A 20745-nucleotide genomic window follows, 5' to 3' on the forward strand; every position below is an offset into this window, starting at 1 on the left:
TAGCTTCATGATGATCCTCTTACACTGATTGGTTGCCTGAGTCAAATGAGCCCATCCCCTTGTCTCTACGACACTGTTGCAAAGATATCCATATGGACTTTTTATAATGGGAGTCTATGGGACCGGTTGCTAGGTTGCAGTAAATGGTTGCTATGGGCGTTGCTTCGTAGCTTAAGGAAGTTCCTGGGATACTGATTGGTTGCCTGAGTAAAATGAACCCACCCCCTTGTCTCTAAGTGGTTGTACTGCGAAGTTATTCAACATGGGACAGTTATGATGCCTTATATGGGCATGTTTCCTGTCCCATTATAAGTCAATGGGGAATTTTGGGCGGCTCTTACGCCCCAGGGGTGCAACTTACACCCCATTGTGAGGTAAGTTCTTACAGAGCCTGCCAGCTTCTTCAAACGTGGTAACCCGCAAGTTTCTACGCCATCCTCACTTTGAGTTATGAGCCTTCAAAGTTTGTCGCAATGTTAAGTCAATGGGAAATTAGGTGGTTTTGAGAGTCCGGTTTTCGAAAACCAGAATCCGGATCAGTTAGAAAAGATATAGCAACTCAAGTCAGACCAGTTTGAAGGTTTGTGGAAAGTTTGGTGGATGTAGCTTGAAAGCTTTAGTAGCAGTCAGAAATTTGGGGGATCAGAAGAATAATAAGCTTAGATACAAGATCAGTATGTTGGCTCTGTCAAGCCAACATAATAAGCTTAGATACAAGATCAGTATTGTTGGCTCTGTCAAGCCAACATAATAAGCTTAGATACAAGATCAGTATTGTTGGCTCTGTCAAGCCAACATAATAAAGCCAGATATTCTTGTCAGATCTGGGTTTTGTTACCGGGAGTTAGAGAAGAGCAACGCAACGCATTATTCACACGCTTGTAAACTGTCGGCTTGTTGAGCAGACTTTCAACAGAGTAAAATAGACCTACTGTATTATGCTTGTTTTTCTTATCAAGAACATGTTAAACAAAATAAACAAGATAACCATATATCACAGATTTTCAATATGCGTTTTGTTTTGTATGTTTGGTTTTAGTATGATTTCGCTTCGCACAGGATTAAATGCAGTTTTTATGTATTTTTCTATTTTTTTCCAACGTTGCTAATCTTTTTAACATTAAAAACCCTATATACAGGATCTAATATTAGTGCATTATGAATATTTAATGATAGTAATAAGCTTGATGTGAAATTGTGACTAAATAAAAACGAAAGAAATTACGTATTTTTTCACTTAATTTAAATAAACGAATATTCGTTTTTTTATGAGCTCAAATATTCTAATATGAAATTATTGAAAAATGCCCATCCCCAGTGCTAGCGCTGTTTGGCAGTATTTCAGAGTGGACCAACCAGCCAGTAAAACTGCGACTTAAGAAAAATAAATAATATTACTGTCAAATGTGTGTCAGATAATAAAAATACTCTCTAATTTACTGTATGTACTTCTTCATGTTTTATTAAGAGGTAAGTCTAAAGCACACCATAAAATAATTATCAATTCACACAGGGCTAGCATATACAGCTGTATACAGATACACACCCTGGTATCGGATCAGTACTCGGTATCGGCTGATACCCTGAGCCCAGGAATCGGAATCGGTATCGGGAAGGAAAAAAGGGTATCGGAATATCCCTAGTCAGGATGCCTTGAGGGTGAGTAAAACATGGGAACATTTTGTTTTGCTTTGATTTGACACCGGAAAATAATTGGGCTAGTTTTCATTCCCTTTGGGCGGGTTTTGAGGGGTCATACAGCTGCTTTCAGGAAGCTAGTTAGCAAGATCCCTGTGACCAGCAGCAATGACAAGTAGGGATGTAACGATTCACTCAGCTCACGATGCGATGCGATTCACGATTCTGATCTCACGATGCGATTTATTCACGATTTACTCACGATTTATTTTTAAAAAATGAGTTGAAACAAATTAGAAATGAACAACTTCCCTTGCATTATTTCTTAAATTTCTTTGCATAATAAAATAATGTTTTATTTCAAATAACAAAAGTAAACTGCGATTTTATAACATATTAATAATAGAAAAAGTCTCTTTAATATAAACGAACTAATACTGTCTGTGCTTTTCTTGATTTTTTTGCATTTAAGAAATATCAGCATCCACGTTTAGGTTTGCAGTGAAAATAGCGGCCCCTGCTGTTCAAAAAATGTATTGCGATTCAGTTCAAGCCTCAACCGAATTGAATCGTCACTCATTATAACCGATTTTCAACCGGCTCACGGTGAATCGTTACATCCCTAATGACAAGGTATGCTAACGTTTACATGATGGCTAGCTAGAATTCTATATAATCTAGTTCAGTGATGGGACTATTGTGTATTTAAATACCTTTGAAAAAAATGAATTGTATTTTGTATTTAAATGTGTTTAATCTTCGTATTTTCAAACTGAAATACTTTTTGCCAATCAACCTCCTTATTAGACTGCATGGATGGGCAGTGTTTCAAATACATCCATTTGAAATACAAAATACTATTGTTTTGTAATAGTATTTTGTATTTAAATGCATTTAATCTAGTATTTTTTTGTGTATAGCTTAGTTAATTCAAGAAATCAGCAGTCTAAAGAGGTTGATTGGCAAAAAGTATTTTGTATTTTGAAAATAAAAATTCAAAGACTTATTTTAGAATGTTAAGTTCTACTTCTGTAGTTATTTTGGTGAAAGTAACTCAAAAGTAATACAGGAGTCATGTAACGTATTACAATTCTGAGACAGTAATATTGTAGGGTAAATGATTACTTTTAAATAACAGTAACAAGTAATCTGTAATGTATTACAGTTTGGAAGTAACTTGCACAACACTGGGTAAGACTGAGAGTGTGGGAAGACTGATAGATTGGTTGCAATTCTCTATTCTGCAATCGGTAATCAAACTCAGCGCTAGTAGACGCTAAAAATTCCAGACTGTGGCTGTAAAGATGTGCTTTAAATATGGTAAAGTGTTGAAAGAGAATTTATGCATAAACAATAATGATTTGTATTAATTTGTAATTGATTTATTAATGTATTAAACATGTTTGGATGTAGTTCCAGTGTTTTTTTTCTTGCCTCACCCCACGACCCTGGTGCTACCAAAGTAAGGGCTACTGCCATCAACTGTATAGACAATTTCAAAGCAAAAACAAAAGTTAGTGCGCATGCACGCATTTGTGGACGGAACTTAACTTTCGGTACACATCTGCAAACAATAGAGTGCCTGTAGATTATTTCTGATAACAAGCAAAAGTAACCAAGAAGAACAGTTACTCGGTTAAACTTGCCTCTCCAATGTTTTGAATTTAGACTGCAACACCAAGCTCAACTGCTAGATGTCAATGTCCCATACGTTTTCTTAGGCGCTTGTGTCCGATGAAACAGTCTATAACAGGGGGCTCGAACCCTGCTCCTGGAGAGCTACCATCCCAAAGACTGCAGCTCCAACCCTGCTTCAGCACACCAGTTTGTAATTACCAAGCAACCCTGAACACCTTGATGAGCTGGCTCAGCTTTGTTTGATAAGAATTGGAACTGAAATCTTCTGGACGGTAGAGCTGCGTTCCATTTCACCGTAAGTGGACTGGGAAGTGGACTTCACAGGGTATTCTGCCATCTTAAGTGAGATTCCAATCCGAAGGGAGCGAACATGTTCAGTTAGAAGGGCACTGCGAACGGCGTAGGGAATAAGGGAACATCAATACATCACTTCGCCAGAAGTGGGGAGGGAAAAAAATCACCCTACTGCCATTGCGCGCCACGTCACGAGTCATAAAAGCAATGGACGAGTTCATGTATGCATGTTGTACATTGTGAAAGTTTTTAATGATTTTAAATTATATTAAATACTATGGTTTGCTTCAAGTTGTTTAGCAGTTAAATCTCATTTTGAAGCATTGTTATTATACCATCACACTCTAGATAAATGCATTTATGTTTGTATTGGTTTTATTCTGCAATTAAAATAGTTTACATATGCGTGTGAGTATTGCTGTTATAGCTAATATAAAAGCGGTGAGAAGCAGCCATTTTTTTGTCATTATTTAAATTACCTCAGGATTGTTTACCGCTGAACGTGGGAAAAAAGCTCATGAGATGAGACCGACATGACACCTTCACATAGATGACCAAATTAAAATGTATTTTCATTTGCCTGACAGTTACAGTAGAGCTTCAAATATTCATAGTCAAAGCTGTAGCAGTCAAAGAAATAGCCTACCCACTTAAACAAAACGTTATGATTATAGTGATTAGATACATGATGTAACTTTGATTTATTTTTAATTTAAAAGTAGCCTAAAGTACATTGCAATATTTATTTTGTTATCATAATCTGCGCAACCCTGCCGTTGCCTTTCCTTGATGACGTTGCAGGGCATTCCAAATGAGCGATTATTATCATTATCCAGCGCAGTGTTGCACCTGGGTAGGGTTGCACCAGCCATTTGTAAGGCAGAGCGTAGATTGTAGTTCGTTAGCTCGCCGTAAAGTAATGCATAGTCGCATAATATGACATTTACCTTCAATAGTCCAATAGCAGCCTATAAATTTGTGAGAAAAAGTTGTGTTGAAATGTTGTGAATTTTAAAATGTTCTCGATTTAAACTTATTTTACCTCACATAAAAACTTTAAAAATAAGTTTTTATTAAATATAATACTACCGGGGGGGCGTGGCGATGCAGGCAACCGAGTAGCGGTGTTTGAGTTAGGCTCCGGCTTAATTGTTGAAAGTTATCCTGATCTAAATTGATTAACAGTCATTGTTTTTCATAAAATCACGTTATATAATATTTTCATGTCACTCGAAAACTTTTGGGGATCGTCTTTGGTTAAAATGCCAGAGAAAAGCGCAAGGAAGATTGCAGAGAAAAAAGATGGCGCGGCTCCCCATGAAGACGACCAGAGTGGTGATCAAGCTGCCTTAACTTCGCGAGTTGCCACTGATTTAAGTCCGGAAGCTAGTAAAGTTGTGGAATCTTTGACGGTAAACATCGCAAAGATGATTGATTCTAAACTAGAACTGATTTTAGAGAAAATACAGGATGTTTCCAAAGAAGTGCAACGCACTAATAACCGGGTGGAAGAAGCGGAGCAGCGAATCTCAGGTCTTGAAAACGCGGCTACCGGAATTGAGAGTCGAGTTACGCAGATTGAGAAAACGATTGCTTCTTTAACTGAGTGACTGGACGATCAGGAAAACAGGGGGCGACGTCGCAACCTGAGGATCATCGGCCTTCCAGAGAAGACAGAGGGCCAGGCTGCGGTAAATTTCATGGAGAAATGGATTCCTGACATACTCTGCCTAAAGACGAAGAACGGACGAGTGAAGTTGGAAAGAGCACACAGGATCGGCGCTCCGGGCTCCGAGAGGTACACCCGTTCTATAATTGTTCGATTTCACAACTTTGTAGATCGTCAGCGGGTGATGGATACAGCGAGGCAGCTAAAAGAGGTGCGCTTCGAGGGGAAAAGAATCTACTTTTTTCAGGACTTCTCTGCAGAGACACAGAGGAAACGCCTTGGATTTGACGAGGCCCGTAAAAGGCTTCGGGACATGGGACTTCGCTACTCCTTGACCTATCCGGCTGCTTTGAGGATAACCGCTGACAACTCTGTTAAGGTATTTAACAGCCCGGAAAAAGCCATGGCATTTATTGACGCTTTGCGCTGCCCAGCTGCTGATGCGAGCGATGTTTCGGTGGCTTGAACACTGGATTCATATTTATCTTCGAAAGTGGCTATGCTCATAGTGTTTACTAGTTAAGATACTTTAGTAATGCGGCTGTTCTTACTTATCTGAATGCCGGAGCAGGAACAACGTACCTGCATACACAATCAGGTTTGGTGTCTTTTGACACCTCGGATGATTACTCCCCTTCTTTTCTTTTCCTCTTGGTTTCGGCTTATGTACTTTGTTTTTTTCCGTTATGTATGTTTGTGTTTGAATGTTCACAGTTTTGTATATAGTTGTGTTCTGATGACGACCACAGAATTTTATACTAAAATGTTGCTACTTGAGAATTCGTTACATCAACGCAAAATGATTCTACAGCAGTGGACCAAACAACTTTAAAAATTTGCTCACGGAATGTATGGGGCATGCATCACCCAATTAAGAGGAAAAAAGTTATTTCCTTTTTGAAGAATAAAAAGGTGGATATAGCTTTGCTTCAAGAGACTCATATGGAAGATGCGGAGCATATAAAGCTCCAGAGAGACTGGGTGGGTCAGGTATTTTTTGCATCTTTTTCCTCAAATAGTAGGGGTGTGTGTATTCTAATTAACAAAAAAATTCGTTTTGTATTGGACACTTGTGTTAAGGACAAGAGGGGGAGATATGTTCTGATAAAAGGTCTACTTTTTGTGGATTATATCTCACTTATGAATGTGTATATGCCTCCGAACCACCCTCCTGACTTTATCTCTAAAGCATTTACCCAGCTGGCTGAGTGTTCCTGTACACAATCTGTAGTGGGGGGTGATCTAAACCCTCCTTCTAAGCGAGCTAGGCTGATAGCAAAGATTTGTGCTGATTTGGGATATACTGATGTTTGGAGAACGCTTAATTTTGGTGTTAAAGGTTTCACATATTTTTCAGGAGTTCATAAGAGCAGCTCAAGGATTGATTATTTCTTTACCCCTAAAGCTTTTTTATCTTCAGTTGTTTCCTGCGAGATTGGCAATATTGCTATCTCAGATCATGCACCATTGTTTATGGGAATTAAACCTATAGATAAAGACTATAGATAAAGAGGAGCTAATGGAGGCCTTGCAAATTACGCAATCAGGGAAAGCACCGGGACCTGATGGTTTTAGTGTAGAGTTTTATAAAGAATTTCACTCTCTGATGCTGGAACCGTTGCTCCAGATGTTACATTTTTCTTTTGAACAGTATTCTCTACCCAGATCTCTTACAGAGGCCAATATTAGTCTTATCCTTAAGAAAGGAAAATCAGAAGATGAGTGCTCATCATACAGACCTATTAGCCTTCTAAATACAGATTTTAAATTGCTGTCTAAGGTTTTAGCTTTGAGACTAGAGAAGATATTACCGGGAATTATAAAAGCTGACCAAACTGGGTTCATTTATGGTCGCTACTCTAATGATAATATGAGAAGATTACTTAATATTATTCAGTTAGCACAATATCAAAAATTAAATAGTATGGTTATTTCCTTAGATGCGGAAAAAGCATTTGACCAGGTTGAATGGGAGTTTTTGTTTTATACACTGAATTTATTTCAATTGGGGAATAATTTTATTCGATGGGTAAAGATAATGTATGATAGTCCAATTGTTAGCTGCAGTTATTACGAATGGTATGCGTTCAGAGAATTTCGGTTTAGAGAGGGGCACCAGGCAGGGCTGCCCTCTGTCGCCCTTGCTTTTTGCAATGGTTATTGAACCCCTGGCTGAGGCAGTGAGATGCAATCCACATATTTCTGGCATTCTAGTTAATGGTAAACACCATAAAATTGCTTTGTACGCTGATGATATTCTTCTGTTTGTTACCCGACCGGAGGAGTCTGTTCCAATGATTATAGAGGTCATCGAACAATTTAGTGAGATTTCGGGTTATAAAATTAATTTTTCCAAATCAGAGGCTATGCCTCTAGGGAAGCAAAGGTCTCTTACCCCTCCAGCCTCTTTTCCTTTTAAATGGGTGAAAAAGGGCTTTACCTATCTTGGAATATTTGTCACTCCGATGTTACAGCAAATGTATAAGACTAATTACGACCCGTTCCTACGACGAGTACATGAGGATCTGGATAGATGGTCTCCCCTGCCGTTGTCCATGTTAGGAAGAATAGCTCTTATTAAGATGATAATCCTGCCCCGTTTTCTGTATTTATTTCAAATGATCCCAATTCTCCTAAACTCAATCACGGTCAAACACATAAATGGCTGGTTCAGCTCGTTTATTTGGAGTCGGAGGAAACCAAGATTGAAATTTGCTAAGATGCAACTACCTGGTAACAAGGGGGGCTTTGCGGTTCCGGATGTTAGGTTGTATCAGCTTGCCTCCCAGTTTCGCTATATTTTTGAGTGGGTGAGAAATGACCCGGAGTCAGTTTGGTTAGACATTGAATCACTCAACTTAGTTGATGGGCTGCCAATCTCACTGGCCTCTCTTCCCTTTGCTCTAGATGTTAAAAGAATGTCTGGCTTAGGGCAGAACAGAATTGTCAGTAATACTTTACGAGCGTGGAAATTAATCAGGAGTTGGGAGGGAAAAGCTAAAACTCTGTCGTCTATTACTCCAGTGCAAGGAAATTTTGATTTTCAGCCAGGGGCAATGGATAATGGTTATATTTTGTGGAGGGATCTTGGTATAACCACTATAAAAAATCTGTTTGAAAAACAGTTGCTATTATCATTTGAACAGTTGCGAGCTAAGTTTAAATTACCCCAAAATAATTTTTTCAGATATTTACAAATTAGGAGTTTTGTGATGAAGAACATCAGCCCTGAATTTTCCAGCTGTCCAACCCCAACAGAACAGGTGCTCCTGAACAATAGCTCAAGGAGGTCACTAATAAAGCGGTGCTATGAAGCCCTCCTACAAGGAGCAAAAGTCAATACTGAAACAACCCAAACTACTTGGGAGCAGGATTTGGGGATTTCAATTGATGCAGATAGTTGGACACAAATTTGGCAGCATGCTGGCAATATATCAATCTGTAATAGAACTAAAGAACTGCAGTACAAACTTCTACATCGACTTCAAATTACTCCTCTGCGTAGACATAAGTTCAACTCAAATAATTCACCTTATTGTCTAAAGTGCAAGGTCGAAGAGGGTGACTTTGTTCACTGCACATGGAAATGTAGATATATTGGAGCTTACTGGGTACAGATTTGTAGGAGACTAAGTCTGATATTTAATACAGAATGTGACTTCAATCCACTGTATTTCTTGTTAGGTATTACTGATAATAATATAAAGAGTACTCCAAGCAGAAGGTTATTTAATGTCCTTACTTATGCTGCCCGTAAGAGCATTTTTCTTAAATGGATCTCTGATAAACCACCGACAGTTTCAGAGTGGCATAAAGTGATATTTGACTCACTACCACTGGAATATATTACCTATTGGTCAAAAGGGAAAATAGATATGTTTTACCAAATATGGACCCCCTTTTTTAATTATATAGGTCCCAGGAATTTACACATCATCTTGCAAAGTATTGGCAGGTCAACATAAACCTAAATTGTTTGGTTGTGAACTTTTATTATTATTATTTATTCATTTATTTTCTCGAGAATGTATGCATTTATGATGTATATTGGAATACACTTGTGATCTGTGGTCGTTGTTCTATTGCTCTATTGTATTATGTTCAAGAATAAAAGGAAAAAAAAATATATATATATAATACTACCTAATCATAAATAACATAATAGGTGTTTTATTAAATATTTCAAATTAAACAAGATTAATAAACAACTGCAGATTAAAAACAATACAACATAAAATCATAATGAATTGCATGTAATACGGATGATTTCATTTTACTGCCAACCGGCAATGAAATCAAAAGATTAGGGATGCACCGATAGGATTTTTTTGGGGCCGATGCCGATTTTAACAAAAAACTATTGTCCGATTCCGAAATTGGTCAATTGCATAGTACTTTACAATACTAGCTAGTTTTTTTCAGCATTAAATTAATTTTACTGAACATGAATTAGATCCCTTTAACATTTTAAAGAGGTCATATGGTGCGAATACGTGTTTTTCTGTGTCTTTGGTGTGTTATAAGTTGCCCATGCAAGTATTAGACACGTAAAATTTAAAAAATGTAAGTGTCTGAACAAAACATGCATTCTATCTAAATGCAAATGCTCACCCAGACCTGCCTGAAACTCCTTGTGTAACCACACCCCCACAAAGCTACGTCAGTTCGTGGTATGAGTTGACTAAGACCGCCCAAATGTATATGCAAGTAAAATGGGAGTACCCATAGCCGCGGGAATGTATTTTGAGCAGGGGTGCTGTGATTATTTTTTTGCCAGGGCAAGTTATGACTGTGCCATGAGTGAGTCTATGGAATGATTCTGCGGACTATATTAAAAAGGAATTGCAAACTGCATTTGCAAATGTGTTTTCTATTTGTTCGTGTCAAAATTGTGACATAATTCAAACGCAATTGCAAACCGTTTGCATTTGCGCGAACGTACGATGTCTGCCAAATTTCAAAAGGAAAAGCAAAGTCTATTTGCAAATGAATTACCTGTGTATTACGAGTTACGACCCTGCCAAATTTAAATCGCAATAGCAATTCCCAATATGCTATTTCACTTCCTCTGGCGTCGCGTATTAAGCCTGCCAAAACTCAAATGAAATCGCAAATCCCTTTGCATTTGCGTTTCCTCTGACTTCTACAGAAACCTGTCAATCAATGGCGGGGGTGGGCTTATTCAACAGGGGGGGGGGTGTTTGTATCGGGAAGTGACGTCATTCACCGTCGACTGGAACTTAAGTAGATACATACATATGATACAGCTAAACACATTAGGAGTGAAGTTACAACTGCACTCACAATCGGCGTTGAAAACAGTGCAGTTTTCAGTTTTTTTTGTTTGGAAATAACTCGCGCTGGAAGTCTGGGCTCAGAGCGGCATCACTTAGCATGTGAAACTTCGATGCAGGATGGATAATCATCACCCTCTGCAACATTCCTCTAAACATGTTTGTTTATGATATTCGTTTTCACAGTACTCCGAGGACATGACATTTCTTGACAACACTGTGACCGTATTTTGCATCATGATTAATACGTGTTGTAAACCATAACAAAACATGTTCACTTTGTATGAATAAACAGCATCCTGCATTATCATTGTTGTTCATTATGCATATAACAAGTTAATAATAAATTACAAAAGTACGTGAATTCTACATCTCTTTATTTGTGTATCATAACATAGTGAGACAAAGACAAACTTGTGCTCCAGTGTTTTAGTGAGTTTGCTGGACACAGAAGTAGCTGTCATCTACAAATTACTGGATGGAGTTGTTGCTGTATTTAAAATTTAATTTCCGAACAGCCTTTTCAACAACATGTGCTGTAAATGAGCCCATCAGCTGATGCACCAACCTGAGAAATTCATGTAATTATGATGAATCCACACTGCTTCAATATGACTTTTATTGGTAGCTCATTGAGATCACCAGACCACTGTTTGTGTTCATCTGTTTATCGAGCCCGTTGAACTTCTTTAAATTATACTTGTTAAATACCGCAATTGTGATTCATTGTAAAGATTTTCTCTATATGAAACTTTGCATCTGATCCTCATTTGTTCCATTATTGTTATTTTGGCTTTTAGCTGTAGCTGAATCCCTTTTAGCCACAACCGGTGTCGCCCTGACGGTGTCACCTTGGTGTTGGACTGACTGCCACCACTGCGACGGTGAATGACGTCACTTCCCGATACAAACACGCCCCATTGAATAAGCCCACCCCCGCCATTGATTGACAGGTTTCTGTACAAGTCAGAGGAAATGCAAATGCAAAGGGATTTGCGATTTCATTTGAGTTTTGGCAGGCTTAATACGCGACGCCAGAGGAATTGAAATGGCACATGGGGAATTGCTATTGCGATTTAAATATGGCAGGGTCATAACTCGTAAGACACAGGTAATTCATTTGCAAATAGACTTTGCTTTTCCTTTTGAAATTTGGCAGACATTGTACGTTCACGTAAATGCAAATGAAAACGGTTTGCATTTGCGTTTGAATTATGTCACAATTTTGACACGACAAATAGAAATCACATTTGCAAATGCAGTTTGCAATTCCTTTTTAATATAGTCCGCAGAATAACTCCATACGAGTCGCTTAAGTTTAATGTTAATAAACAACAGAGGCAAAAATTAGTTGCTATCCCAGTGTGATTATAGGATACAGCATAAAAACAAACACATAAACGCATGTTATATGTACACCTAGCCAAAGCACAACCTGTTGTACGAAAACTAGCTGCACGGCGGCAGCTTAACCACCCAAACAAAAATCATGGGCAAACCAGTCACGCGATTAAACACAACTGAGTGCTGCACGGCGACAGCACAGAAATCAACCCGTAACGTTACACATTCTGCTAGTAGACCTATTAGCCAAAATCTCAAATCAAGAAATAACTGTCTTACATTACTGCTGGCCTGCATGCAAAACTCTGAAAGTGGCATTTCTTTCTGGGTTGACGCTGTTGAAGTCCTGCATGAGGACATAAATGTTCAGTAAAAAAAGTCTGAAATTCGTTTTTGCACCATTTGGACAAGACCGCTCGTGACACTTGACCTTCACTAACGCTGTGACGTCATGAGACACTTTTGTTGTCATTGTAACAGTAACGTTATTAATGTTTTCAATGGATATTAGTGAATAGACACATGAATAAAATGTATTGTATTTATTTTTGATAAAACATTTTCATTTACGGAGTGTCTATATACACAGAGTAACGTTACAAATAGCCCGCCCAAGGCAGCAATGCTTTTTACTCTAACCGAAAATAGCTGTATTTTCTTTGGATTAAGTAGAAATAGTAGTTAGACGCTATTTATACTATAAATAGTGGCAGATAACATTACTATTTGCACCTCAGTATTGTTGTGCATTAAACATTATGCAATTATAACAGTGTAAATCATTATATTTTAGGAAATTATTAAAATGATGGCAACTTATTGAGATATTAAAGCCCTACACCCCTAACCTTACCCCAAACTTTATGAGTAAAAATTAATTTCAAGTCTTAAATCAATTTTATTGAAAACAAATGCGAGAGTTGGATTAGAATCCCGGCCTCCCGTGTCACGCTACACAGACTTTACACCTTACGCCACTGGAGTCATTGTTCAAAATGAAGTCGTTCTTACATTTTCTCTATTCCAATCACATATTGGTGGGCGGACCTGGTGCAAATAGTGTCTGCCTTTATTTATTTATCTTTCACACTGTTTCAGTTTTTCTTTCTTATGACTCCAGGGGGTGCTGCAGCACCCACAGCACCCCCACTTCCCGCGGCTATGGGCGTACCTGTCAGTAGAATTGCTTTGGAACCTGATGTTCCAAATATGGTAAGAGGCGTTACGTTTCCGTCACACGCTTACAGTATTCGACCAAACACTACGCACTGGTTAACTGGCCAATCATAGCACACCTCGCTTTTCAGAGCTATGAGCTTAGTCTGCTATTTTATTCCTACAGTTACTCCTGACTGGAGGCTTCCGTAAATATTACAACTAAGATGAAAGGTGCAACTCAAAAATATTTAGTAGTGCATAAGTTGTTACTAAGGCTTACTTGTAACTTACGCAGAGTAACTTGGTAGCACCAGTGCCAAACCCCTCAAATGTTAGTCTAGAGCCCTGTATGACACTGCAAAACTGAATTTGACACCCCTGACTTACAACCTGACCCTTTATGGATGAATATTATTTAAGAAATAAAACTTTTTTTAAACACACTTCTCCCGACTCAAGAATGTGCAGTAAATCCATTTGAAAAGATTTTAAAATATATATTTAAGGGCTGAGTTTGTCATTGACCCTGATATATTATCCTTGGATTTCCAGATTCTTACCACTCCAACAACTGCAGGTCCACTGCCATCAGATTCATCATCTGTCGTGAAAAGTTTAAACACAGTAAACAATAAAGTAAGGAAACTGTTCTAAAAACAAGTTGCGTCTCAAAAACTAGTGTGCTGCCAACCCAATAATCATTTCTGGACATAATATGCAAGTTTAAATGCCCAAGTAGGCAAGTCACTACGTTTGTTTTACAAAACTACAGCTAGTCACATCTATTCTTACCACTACCGCTGTCCGATGGCAGTACGTCTGTGATGTTATTATCTGCACGCAGAGTGTTCTCAAGAACCAAGATCTCCTTCTGTATTTTATCTCTCTCGGCAAGTAACTTATTCGACGCCATGATAGCCAAGGTGGAACCTAAAAAGGATTTCAAAAACTGAATTAAAACATGAACCTTAATATAGTATATGTTCTTTACAGATTACTTCGCTAACAAACTAGCTTTCTAAAAAATCAGTCTTTTAACAAAAAAATGCAAAGTACACCGAAAAACGAAATGAGTTTTATCGATAAAACTTTCGATAATTTTTTGTCGATAAAAATAAGCTTTTCGTTACCTTTAAATTGCGGGCATTTAGACTTTTCTACAACGCATAATCCTGCGTTACATTTGATACGACAGCCGTTCTGTCAGGCGAAGAAAAATCTATTTGCAACACCAGTAACTCATGCAGCGTTATACTAACGTTACTTTTAGCTTCATATTTAGCATATTACCCAAAGTGCATACTATATTTACACATATTACAAAACAAGCCTAGCCGGAGTTACACTTTAAGAGCTAAATGGACACATCAACCCTGGTAAATAAGTCTTTTAAACTGTTTAAAACACATCTGCCCTTAATAAAACTTCTCTAAATTGGCAGAACGTTACGTATGCGCATTGCAACTGTGAGTCGCGCATCAATTGTACGTCATTCACAATGACTCTTCAAAATAAAAGTTCCGCTCAGTGAGAAGACTCTATCCCTGCGTATGTCCACGTGTAAATTGTTTTTACGATTACTCGGAATAAAGAAATAAGGGAAAGAGAAATATCCTTAGAAATATTGATACATTTAAAATAATATTGAATGCATGGCTTCAAAGAGACATCACAATATTTGGCAGGATTTTATTGTCCAAGACAGAGAGTTTATCAAGAGCCGTTTACCCTGCTTTTTCACCAGAAATGTCTGATAACATGATTAAACTGATCAATAAAATAAATGTCAACTTATCTGGAAGAACAAACATGCCATTATATTCGGAAAGCTGACATGATTAAGAGTATTGAGGGAGGTGTCATGAATGTTATTGATTTTTCAGTGTTGAATGGTGTACTAAAATTTAAATGGATTAATCATTTTGTTGAACATTAGGATTTTTGTTTGTTTTACCATACCTAATGCAATATTTCAAAAAGGGTGGAATTGATTCGTTACGGTGTGATTGTGGCAGTACTTTTTTGTTCGTGTAACTCGAGGTGCTTCGTTTTGAACTAGCTGGAGTTTTTGTAATAAATTTACAATAGTGCGTTACAATAATCTAGTCTTGACATGCATGAATGAAATAGTACAGATGAATTTGCCACGCAAAATAAGCAACCTTTCAGTCTTCTTACGGAAAAAAACAACTATTTGTTTTGTCAGACGTGACGCTGTTGCTTGAGCCTGCTCATAACTTCTCAGTGGAAAGTCACAACGCATCAGCGTCAAAAAGCATGCAGTGAACTGTTTTAACATTGCAGATCCTTTATTTTATTACGTGAGAAGGAAGAATTGTAAGCTTGGAGCCTATATGGATTTGCTCCAACTGCCCTGCCAACTCGAAGTGGTCAACGAATTCATGTGCATACACAGCAATTCCTCCTTGTCTCTTTTTCAAAGTAAGTGCAAACTGATTGTAAACAAAGTCATTGTTAGTATAATTTACACATTTACTTTACTAATAACAAAGAGATTTATTAGCTTTTTATATCCACAAGACTGGAAGATAAACAAATTCTGCAAACTACACAACATTATACAGTAGCTAGCTTGTTCATTTGCATTTACGTTTTGTTAATTTGCAATCTAATCAAATGTCTGAGGTGTGATCCATTCCTTTATAAAATGTCAGCAAAGAACAGGACTCTGTTTTATCATTTGGTTTATTGCAACGTGCCCTACACCAGGAAGTGGCTAACAGTTACTTCTCTGGTGTTTTATGTAATATTTTGTGTCTTATTTAAGAGCATAGCCGCGGGAAGTGGGGGTGCTGTAGCATGTAGTAAGCTGCAGCTTATACTTTACAATAAAAATTGTTTTGTATCATATTTTATTTGATTAAAAATGAAAATAATCACATGAGATTACCTAAACCATATACATATATTTAAGATGAAAACGACAAGAAGCAGGTGTTAATATCATATTGCGTTTTATTGTAAATGTAAAATGAAGGTACGTGGGATGCACGCATTGGATTTGAACTATTTAGAAATAACTGATGTTTAATGAACAGCTGATAAGTGTCACAATCAAAAGTGAATTACAGTTATTATTTAAAGGGCGGTACAAATGTCTCTAAAATAACACAACTGCACTAGCGTTTCAGTTTAAAATAATTATCTTTCCTTGGTGTCATGATAGAATAACAACATGTCATACTGTAAAAGGCATTTCTACCGTTTTAGTACAACTATGATTTAGTATGATTTAGTATATGTAAGTTAAACAAAAACATGCAGAAAAAGACTGAAATACACATAAAACGACAGCTGCTTAAGAGCTATTTAGTTAGGCCTACCTTCTGTAATTTATTATCAAGCAATTACGCAAAAATACAGACTTGTCTGATACATTTTTATTTATTGTTTTTAAGGGCTTATGATCACATATTCACAAGTTTGAAACCTTTGCATTATACACCTTTTTGCGATCTTCTTCCTGTTTAAAAGAATGACGTATGTGTGTGGTTAACGCTGATTGGTCAACTCAGCAGGCAAGAAAGAGCATCGTTGACCAATGAGAAACCTTTCGGAACGCCCCCTACCTTAAGGCACGCCCATTTATCCGACCTGCAGAGACGTCTACTAGCACTGAGTGGTGCTTTAAAATGAAACAGGAAATCATGAATATTCGTGTTTGCTCCGCCCAAGATTACTTGAAAATCTCAAGCACCGAATATTTCACAACACCGGCGAAGTGAATCACTTAAAATGGCGGAATACCCTGTTAAATCCAATTTACGGCCAAATGGGATGCGCACTCCGGAGCAGAAGGTGGCAGTATTGCACCAAGACAATGGATGCCAACTGACGTAAAACAAAAAGAAGGAGAACAACACGTCCACTGTTTGTTTGGTGTTATTCTCAACCAACAAGAGATGTGGAAGTAATCTCAACATGTCAGCCTCCATAGCACGAGCGACAGTAAGGGCGGTTAGCAAACGGACTATTTTGCCAACAAGAGCCGCTTTAACGCTGGTGAGTAAGCGATAGAGATAACGTTACATCTTTTTATTAGTAAAGTTACCCCAAACGAGCGGATGAGTTCATTAGCAACTGGACCCAGTCATCAGGTCAGTTACTGGCAAATGATACTCAGTGTCGCTCTTTCTGGGATATACCCGTGCAGTCAAATTAAGGAAAGCGAACTGACTTCGCTTACACGGTGATTGTGTTGTGTAGATTTAAATGCGACGCGTTTGACGAGTCTACCCGTTATCACATGCTGTAAGATTGCGAATCGAGTGGTTAAAATGTGTATTGAACGTCATTACGAGAGGCGTCTAGATCAGGGTCGTCTTATCAGCTATAGCCAAAATACGTGGCTGTTACACAACGTCAACGTAGTCTGGGCCGGTGTTCTGTCGAATTGTCATACCCTGTCAGATTTTCCTTCCGCAGGGGAAAACTTAATATAATATAAACCACATCGACAAAATAAACCGATAGTATGATTTTACAATGCAAAATACCCAGTCAGATAGTCCTACCATCTTAAAATAAATGCATAAAATAAATTTACAGCGTAAATACCCTATCAGATTATCCTACCATCATAAAAAGAACATGTAGGTTTAATTTACTGCGCAATACCCTATCAAATTGTACTACAAATATTAAATTAATATTAAGAATGATTTAACAACGATAATAAACCTATCAGATTACCGTAGCATTATAAAATAAACAGGTAGGATAATTTTATAGCGCAAAAAAAATGACGTAACATTGATGTGCGCATGCCTGGTAGGACAATCTGACGGGTAGGACAATCTGACGGGTAGGATGAAATTTCAGGACACCGGTGTTGTGTAATTCAGTTCCTGTGAAAACTGTTCCAGTGGGCGGGGTTAGTGTAAATATTCGCTCAGTGGTGGGGGTGGCATTTTGAACTACGAACAAGCGAATGGAATAGTGTTGTCGTCTGTTCTTCAGCTCTTTTTTTGATGAATTGTTTCTTTAAGGTAATACAGCCGAATAGTCATATGCCCCGTGTAGATGTAAAACTGTTTGTTATTCACATAATAGGCTAAATCCTTATTGTTTTGCATGTGGTTTTATAAAAACGCTCATGGCCATAATATGGCATTGTTTTTGCTGTGTATCTTACCTGGATGATACTACTAAACAACACGCAGAGCGCGAATTGAATCGAACACATGTTTTGTCGTTTATTTTCAAGCTGTAAGTGTAACCTACTTGCTGTGTGTTTTTTTTTTTTGCTGCATCATAACTTTCACAACTTTTCGTAAGTTTCATTGACTGCAATACAACTCACTCAGATGTCGGTAGATGCATGTATAAATAAAGTTTTGTTTCATGTTCTTTGGCGTTATTTTGTCAAGTTTTTTGTCAAGAGCCTTACAGCAATTCAAAAGAACAATGAGCAGCTAAAACTAAAACTAAAAGGCTAAAACTCCAATTTGCTGAGCGACAGCCAAGAAACCTTAAAGATTGACAGAGGAGTGGACTAAATGTATCCTGACACATGTGCAAACCTGGTGACCAACTATCAGAAATGTCTGACCTCTGTGCTTGCCAACAAGGGTTTCTCCACAAAGTACAAAGTTATGTTTTGCTCGGGGATCAAATACTTATTTCACTGACTGAAATGCAAATCAATTTATAACCTTTATATAACATTTTTTCCCCTGATTTTTTTTAATATTCGGTGTCTATCAGTTAAAATAAACCCACCATAAAAATTATAGACCCTTCATTTGTTTGTAAGTAGGCAAACTTACAAAATCAGCAGGGGATCAAATACTTATTTCCCTCACTGTATTGTAACTAAAGCATGGTAATACTTGTAAAAATGTACCACCACAACACAATCACTTAAAAAAAAACTAAAGCATATACCATAAAAATAACCTATAGTGTACAATTTAATATTATTTCAGTGTAGGGCTGCAGCTATCGATTCTTTTACTAATCGAGTATTCTACTGATTTTCCATCGATTAATCGGGTATTCGGATAAGTACTTTTTCTTTATTAAAAAGCAGTACTAAATATACAAGAGAAAATAAGACAGGTCTCTTAAAGGAACAATACAGCATTTTTAGGAGGATCTATTGACGGAAATGCAATATAATATACACAACTATTTCTTCAGAGGTGTATAAAGACCTTACGTAATGAACCATTATGTTTGTAATACCTTAGAATAAACTGTTTATATCTACATACAGAGCGGCCCTACACGCATTGAATTCGCCACCATGTTTTGTACAGCAGCCCTAAATGAACAAACAACTCTACAACGCGCGTTTCCTCTTCCTCTCCCCTGCGGTATAGTGGTGAAACGAATCGTGGGATGATCCGTGATCCGTACAGATCGTGCTCTCCGGTGCGGAACGCATGTGACCCGCAGATTAACTGAAAGTTTATTCATCATTGAGTAAAAGAGTAAAACGCACTCTCGCTCGCTCTCCAGTTTCAGCTCCAACGCGCTCTCTCAACGTTATCTGGACGAGTACAATATTAAAGCGGTTCCAGATAATCAATGATGCTCAAAACTGCTCCGTCACACAGCTAATATTACAACAACAACATATCTTGGTATGTTAGTATGTTACTCACATACTGATCCGAATCAAAGCATCCTCCTCGGGGATGATTTTTAGACTTTCTCTCCAACGTCTCTCTGCTGGAAAGTATATATGCTAAAAGCCAAGGGTCCTAACGCTTAGAAGTCTTTATAATATTAGCGCAGGTCCTAGCTCCTGCCTGACGTGTATCCTTCTTTTTAAACTTAAAATCCACAAACCTTTTATTTTATGTAATACATAAGACATAGCTCTTTCTACAGTCTTTCTAATGACCGCAAAATCTCTTCCCTGCGTCAACATGAGAACGACATCTTTTTGTACTGTGGTGGCCACTGTCGTGTTTGGACTGAGCGATTTGTTGCAAATCTATAATACAACTCTAGTGGCCGCTGTTAATCAAGTTCTGCTCCTTTAAAATGAGTAAAACAACTCATTTGTTTCCTTTTTAGAATAATTAAAGTTTTTATTGCTGAAATTGCATACATTAATATCTGTGAAAACTAAACCCATTTAGTACATTCCATTGCCATGTTAAATTCAAAATGCAATATAATACAAATATATAAATAAGAAGCATGAATAAAAATAGAAAGAATAATTTCAAAGGTAAACAACTAACTTCAGCTTATGCATGATGCATTTAGTTTATATAAATTTACTCTTAAATAGTTATACTTTATATAGCCTATGACTTTTATTTTGGCAGGTTGTCGGAAGGCGCTTATTTTTTAGTATGTCTGTTTCTTCACTCAAACAATGACATGTTTGTGACATAAACTCTCAGAGCAACTCTGGAGGTGAAGTTCATGTGTTCATGTCCTCATTCGGCGCAGACGCAGACAAATTTATGAGCATCACGCGTGTAGCACATTAAACTGCAGTTCATTTATGGCGTTATTATAATGACAAATGTCGCGAGCGCATTATTACAAGGCGAGAGCGCATTCTTGTCATACGAGCGCGCGAATCTCTCCGCTCGCACGCCGATTTCCTTTGCTCGTGCACAAAACTGGACGCGCGCTTTCAACTATACGCTGCTCTCTTATGAATTTTCTCTCCTCTCGCTCAGTGAGCGTGTGCGCACTCAAAATGCGTTCCGTGCGTCCACGAAT

General features: G+C 37.7%; 2 protein-coding genes across 3 annotated transcripts in view; one reads left to right on the forward strand and one right to left on the reverse strand.

Moving 5' to 3' along the window:
• The window catches only part of snapc4 (small nuclear RNA activating complex, polypeptide 4), a 109974-nt gene extending 95463 nt beyond the window's left edge, over nucleotides 1-14511 (reverse strand). The window contains exons 1-3 of the mRNA XM_057358643.1: nucleotides 14166-14511; nucleotides 13828-13965; nucleotides 13596-13636 (exon numbers count right to left, since the gene is read on the reverse strand). Of these exons, the coding sequence (XP_057214626.1) occupies nucleotides 13596-13636; nucleotides 13828-13948 (162 nt within the window). The 5' untranslated portion in view covers nucleotides 13949-13965; nucleotides 14166-14511. The remainder of the gene's footprint in view (nucleotides 1-13595; nucleotides 13637-13827; nucleotides 13966-14165) is intronic.
• A 2268-nt stretch (nucleotides 14512-16779) lies between these two features.
• The window catches only part of isca1 (iron-sulfur cluster assembly 1), a 27143-nt gene continuing 23177 nt past the window's right edge, over nucleotides 16780-20745 (forward strand). Inside the window, exon 1 of one of the 2 annotated variants that reach the window (XM_057358901.1) lies at nucleotides 16780-17058. In XM_057358901.1, coding sequence (XP_057214884.1) covers nucleotides 16978-17058 — 81 coding nt within the window. In that variant the 5' untranslated portion in view covers nucleotides 16780-16977. The remainder of the gene's footprint in view (nucleotides 17059-20745) is intronic. The other variant, XM_057358893.1, reaches the window with a different exon arrangement.

The sequence above is a fragment of the Triplophysa rosa genome, linkage group LG2, assembly GCF_024868665.1.
Source record: "Triplophysa rosa linkage group LG2, Trosa_1v2, whole genome shotgun sequence".
NCBI classification, from domain to species: domain Eukaryota; kingdom Metazoa; phylum Chordata; class Actinopteri; order Cypriniformes; family Nemacheilidae; genus Triplophysa; species Triplophysa rosa.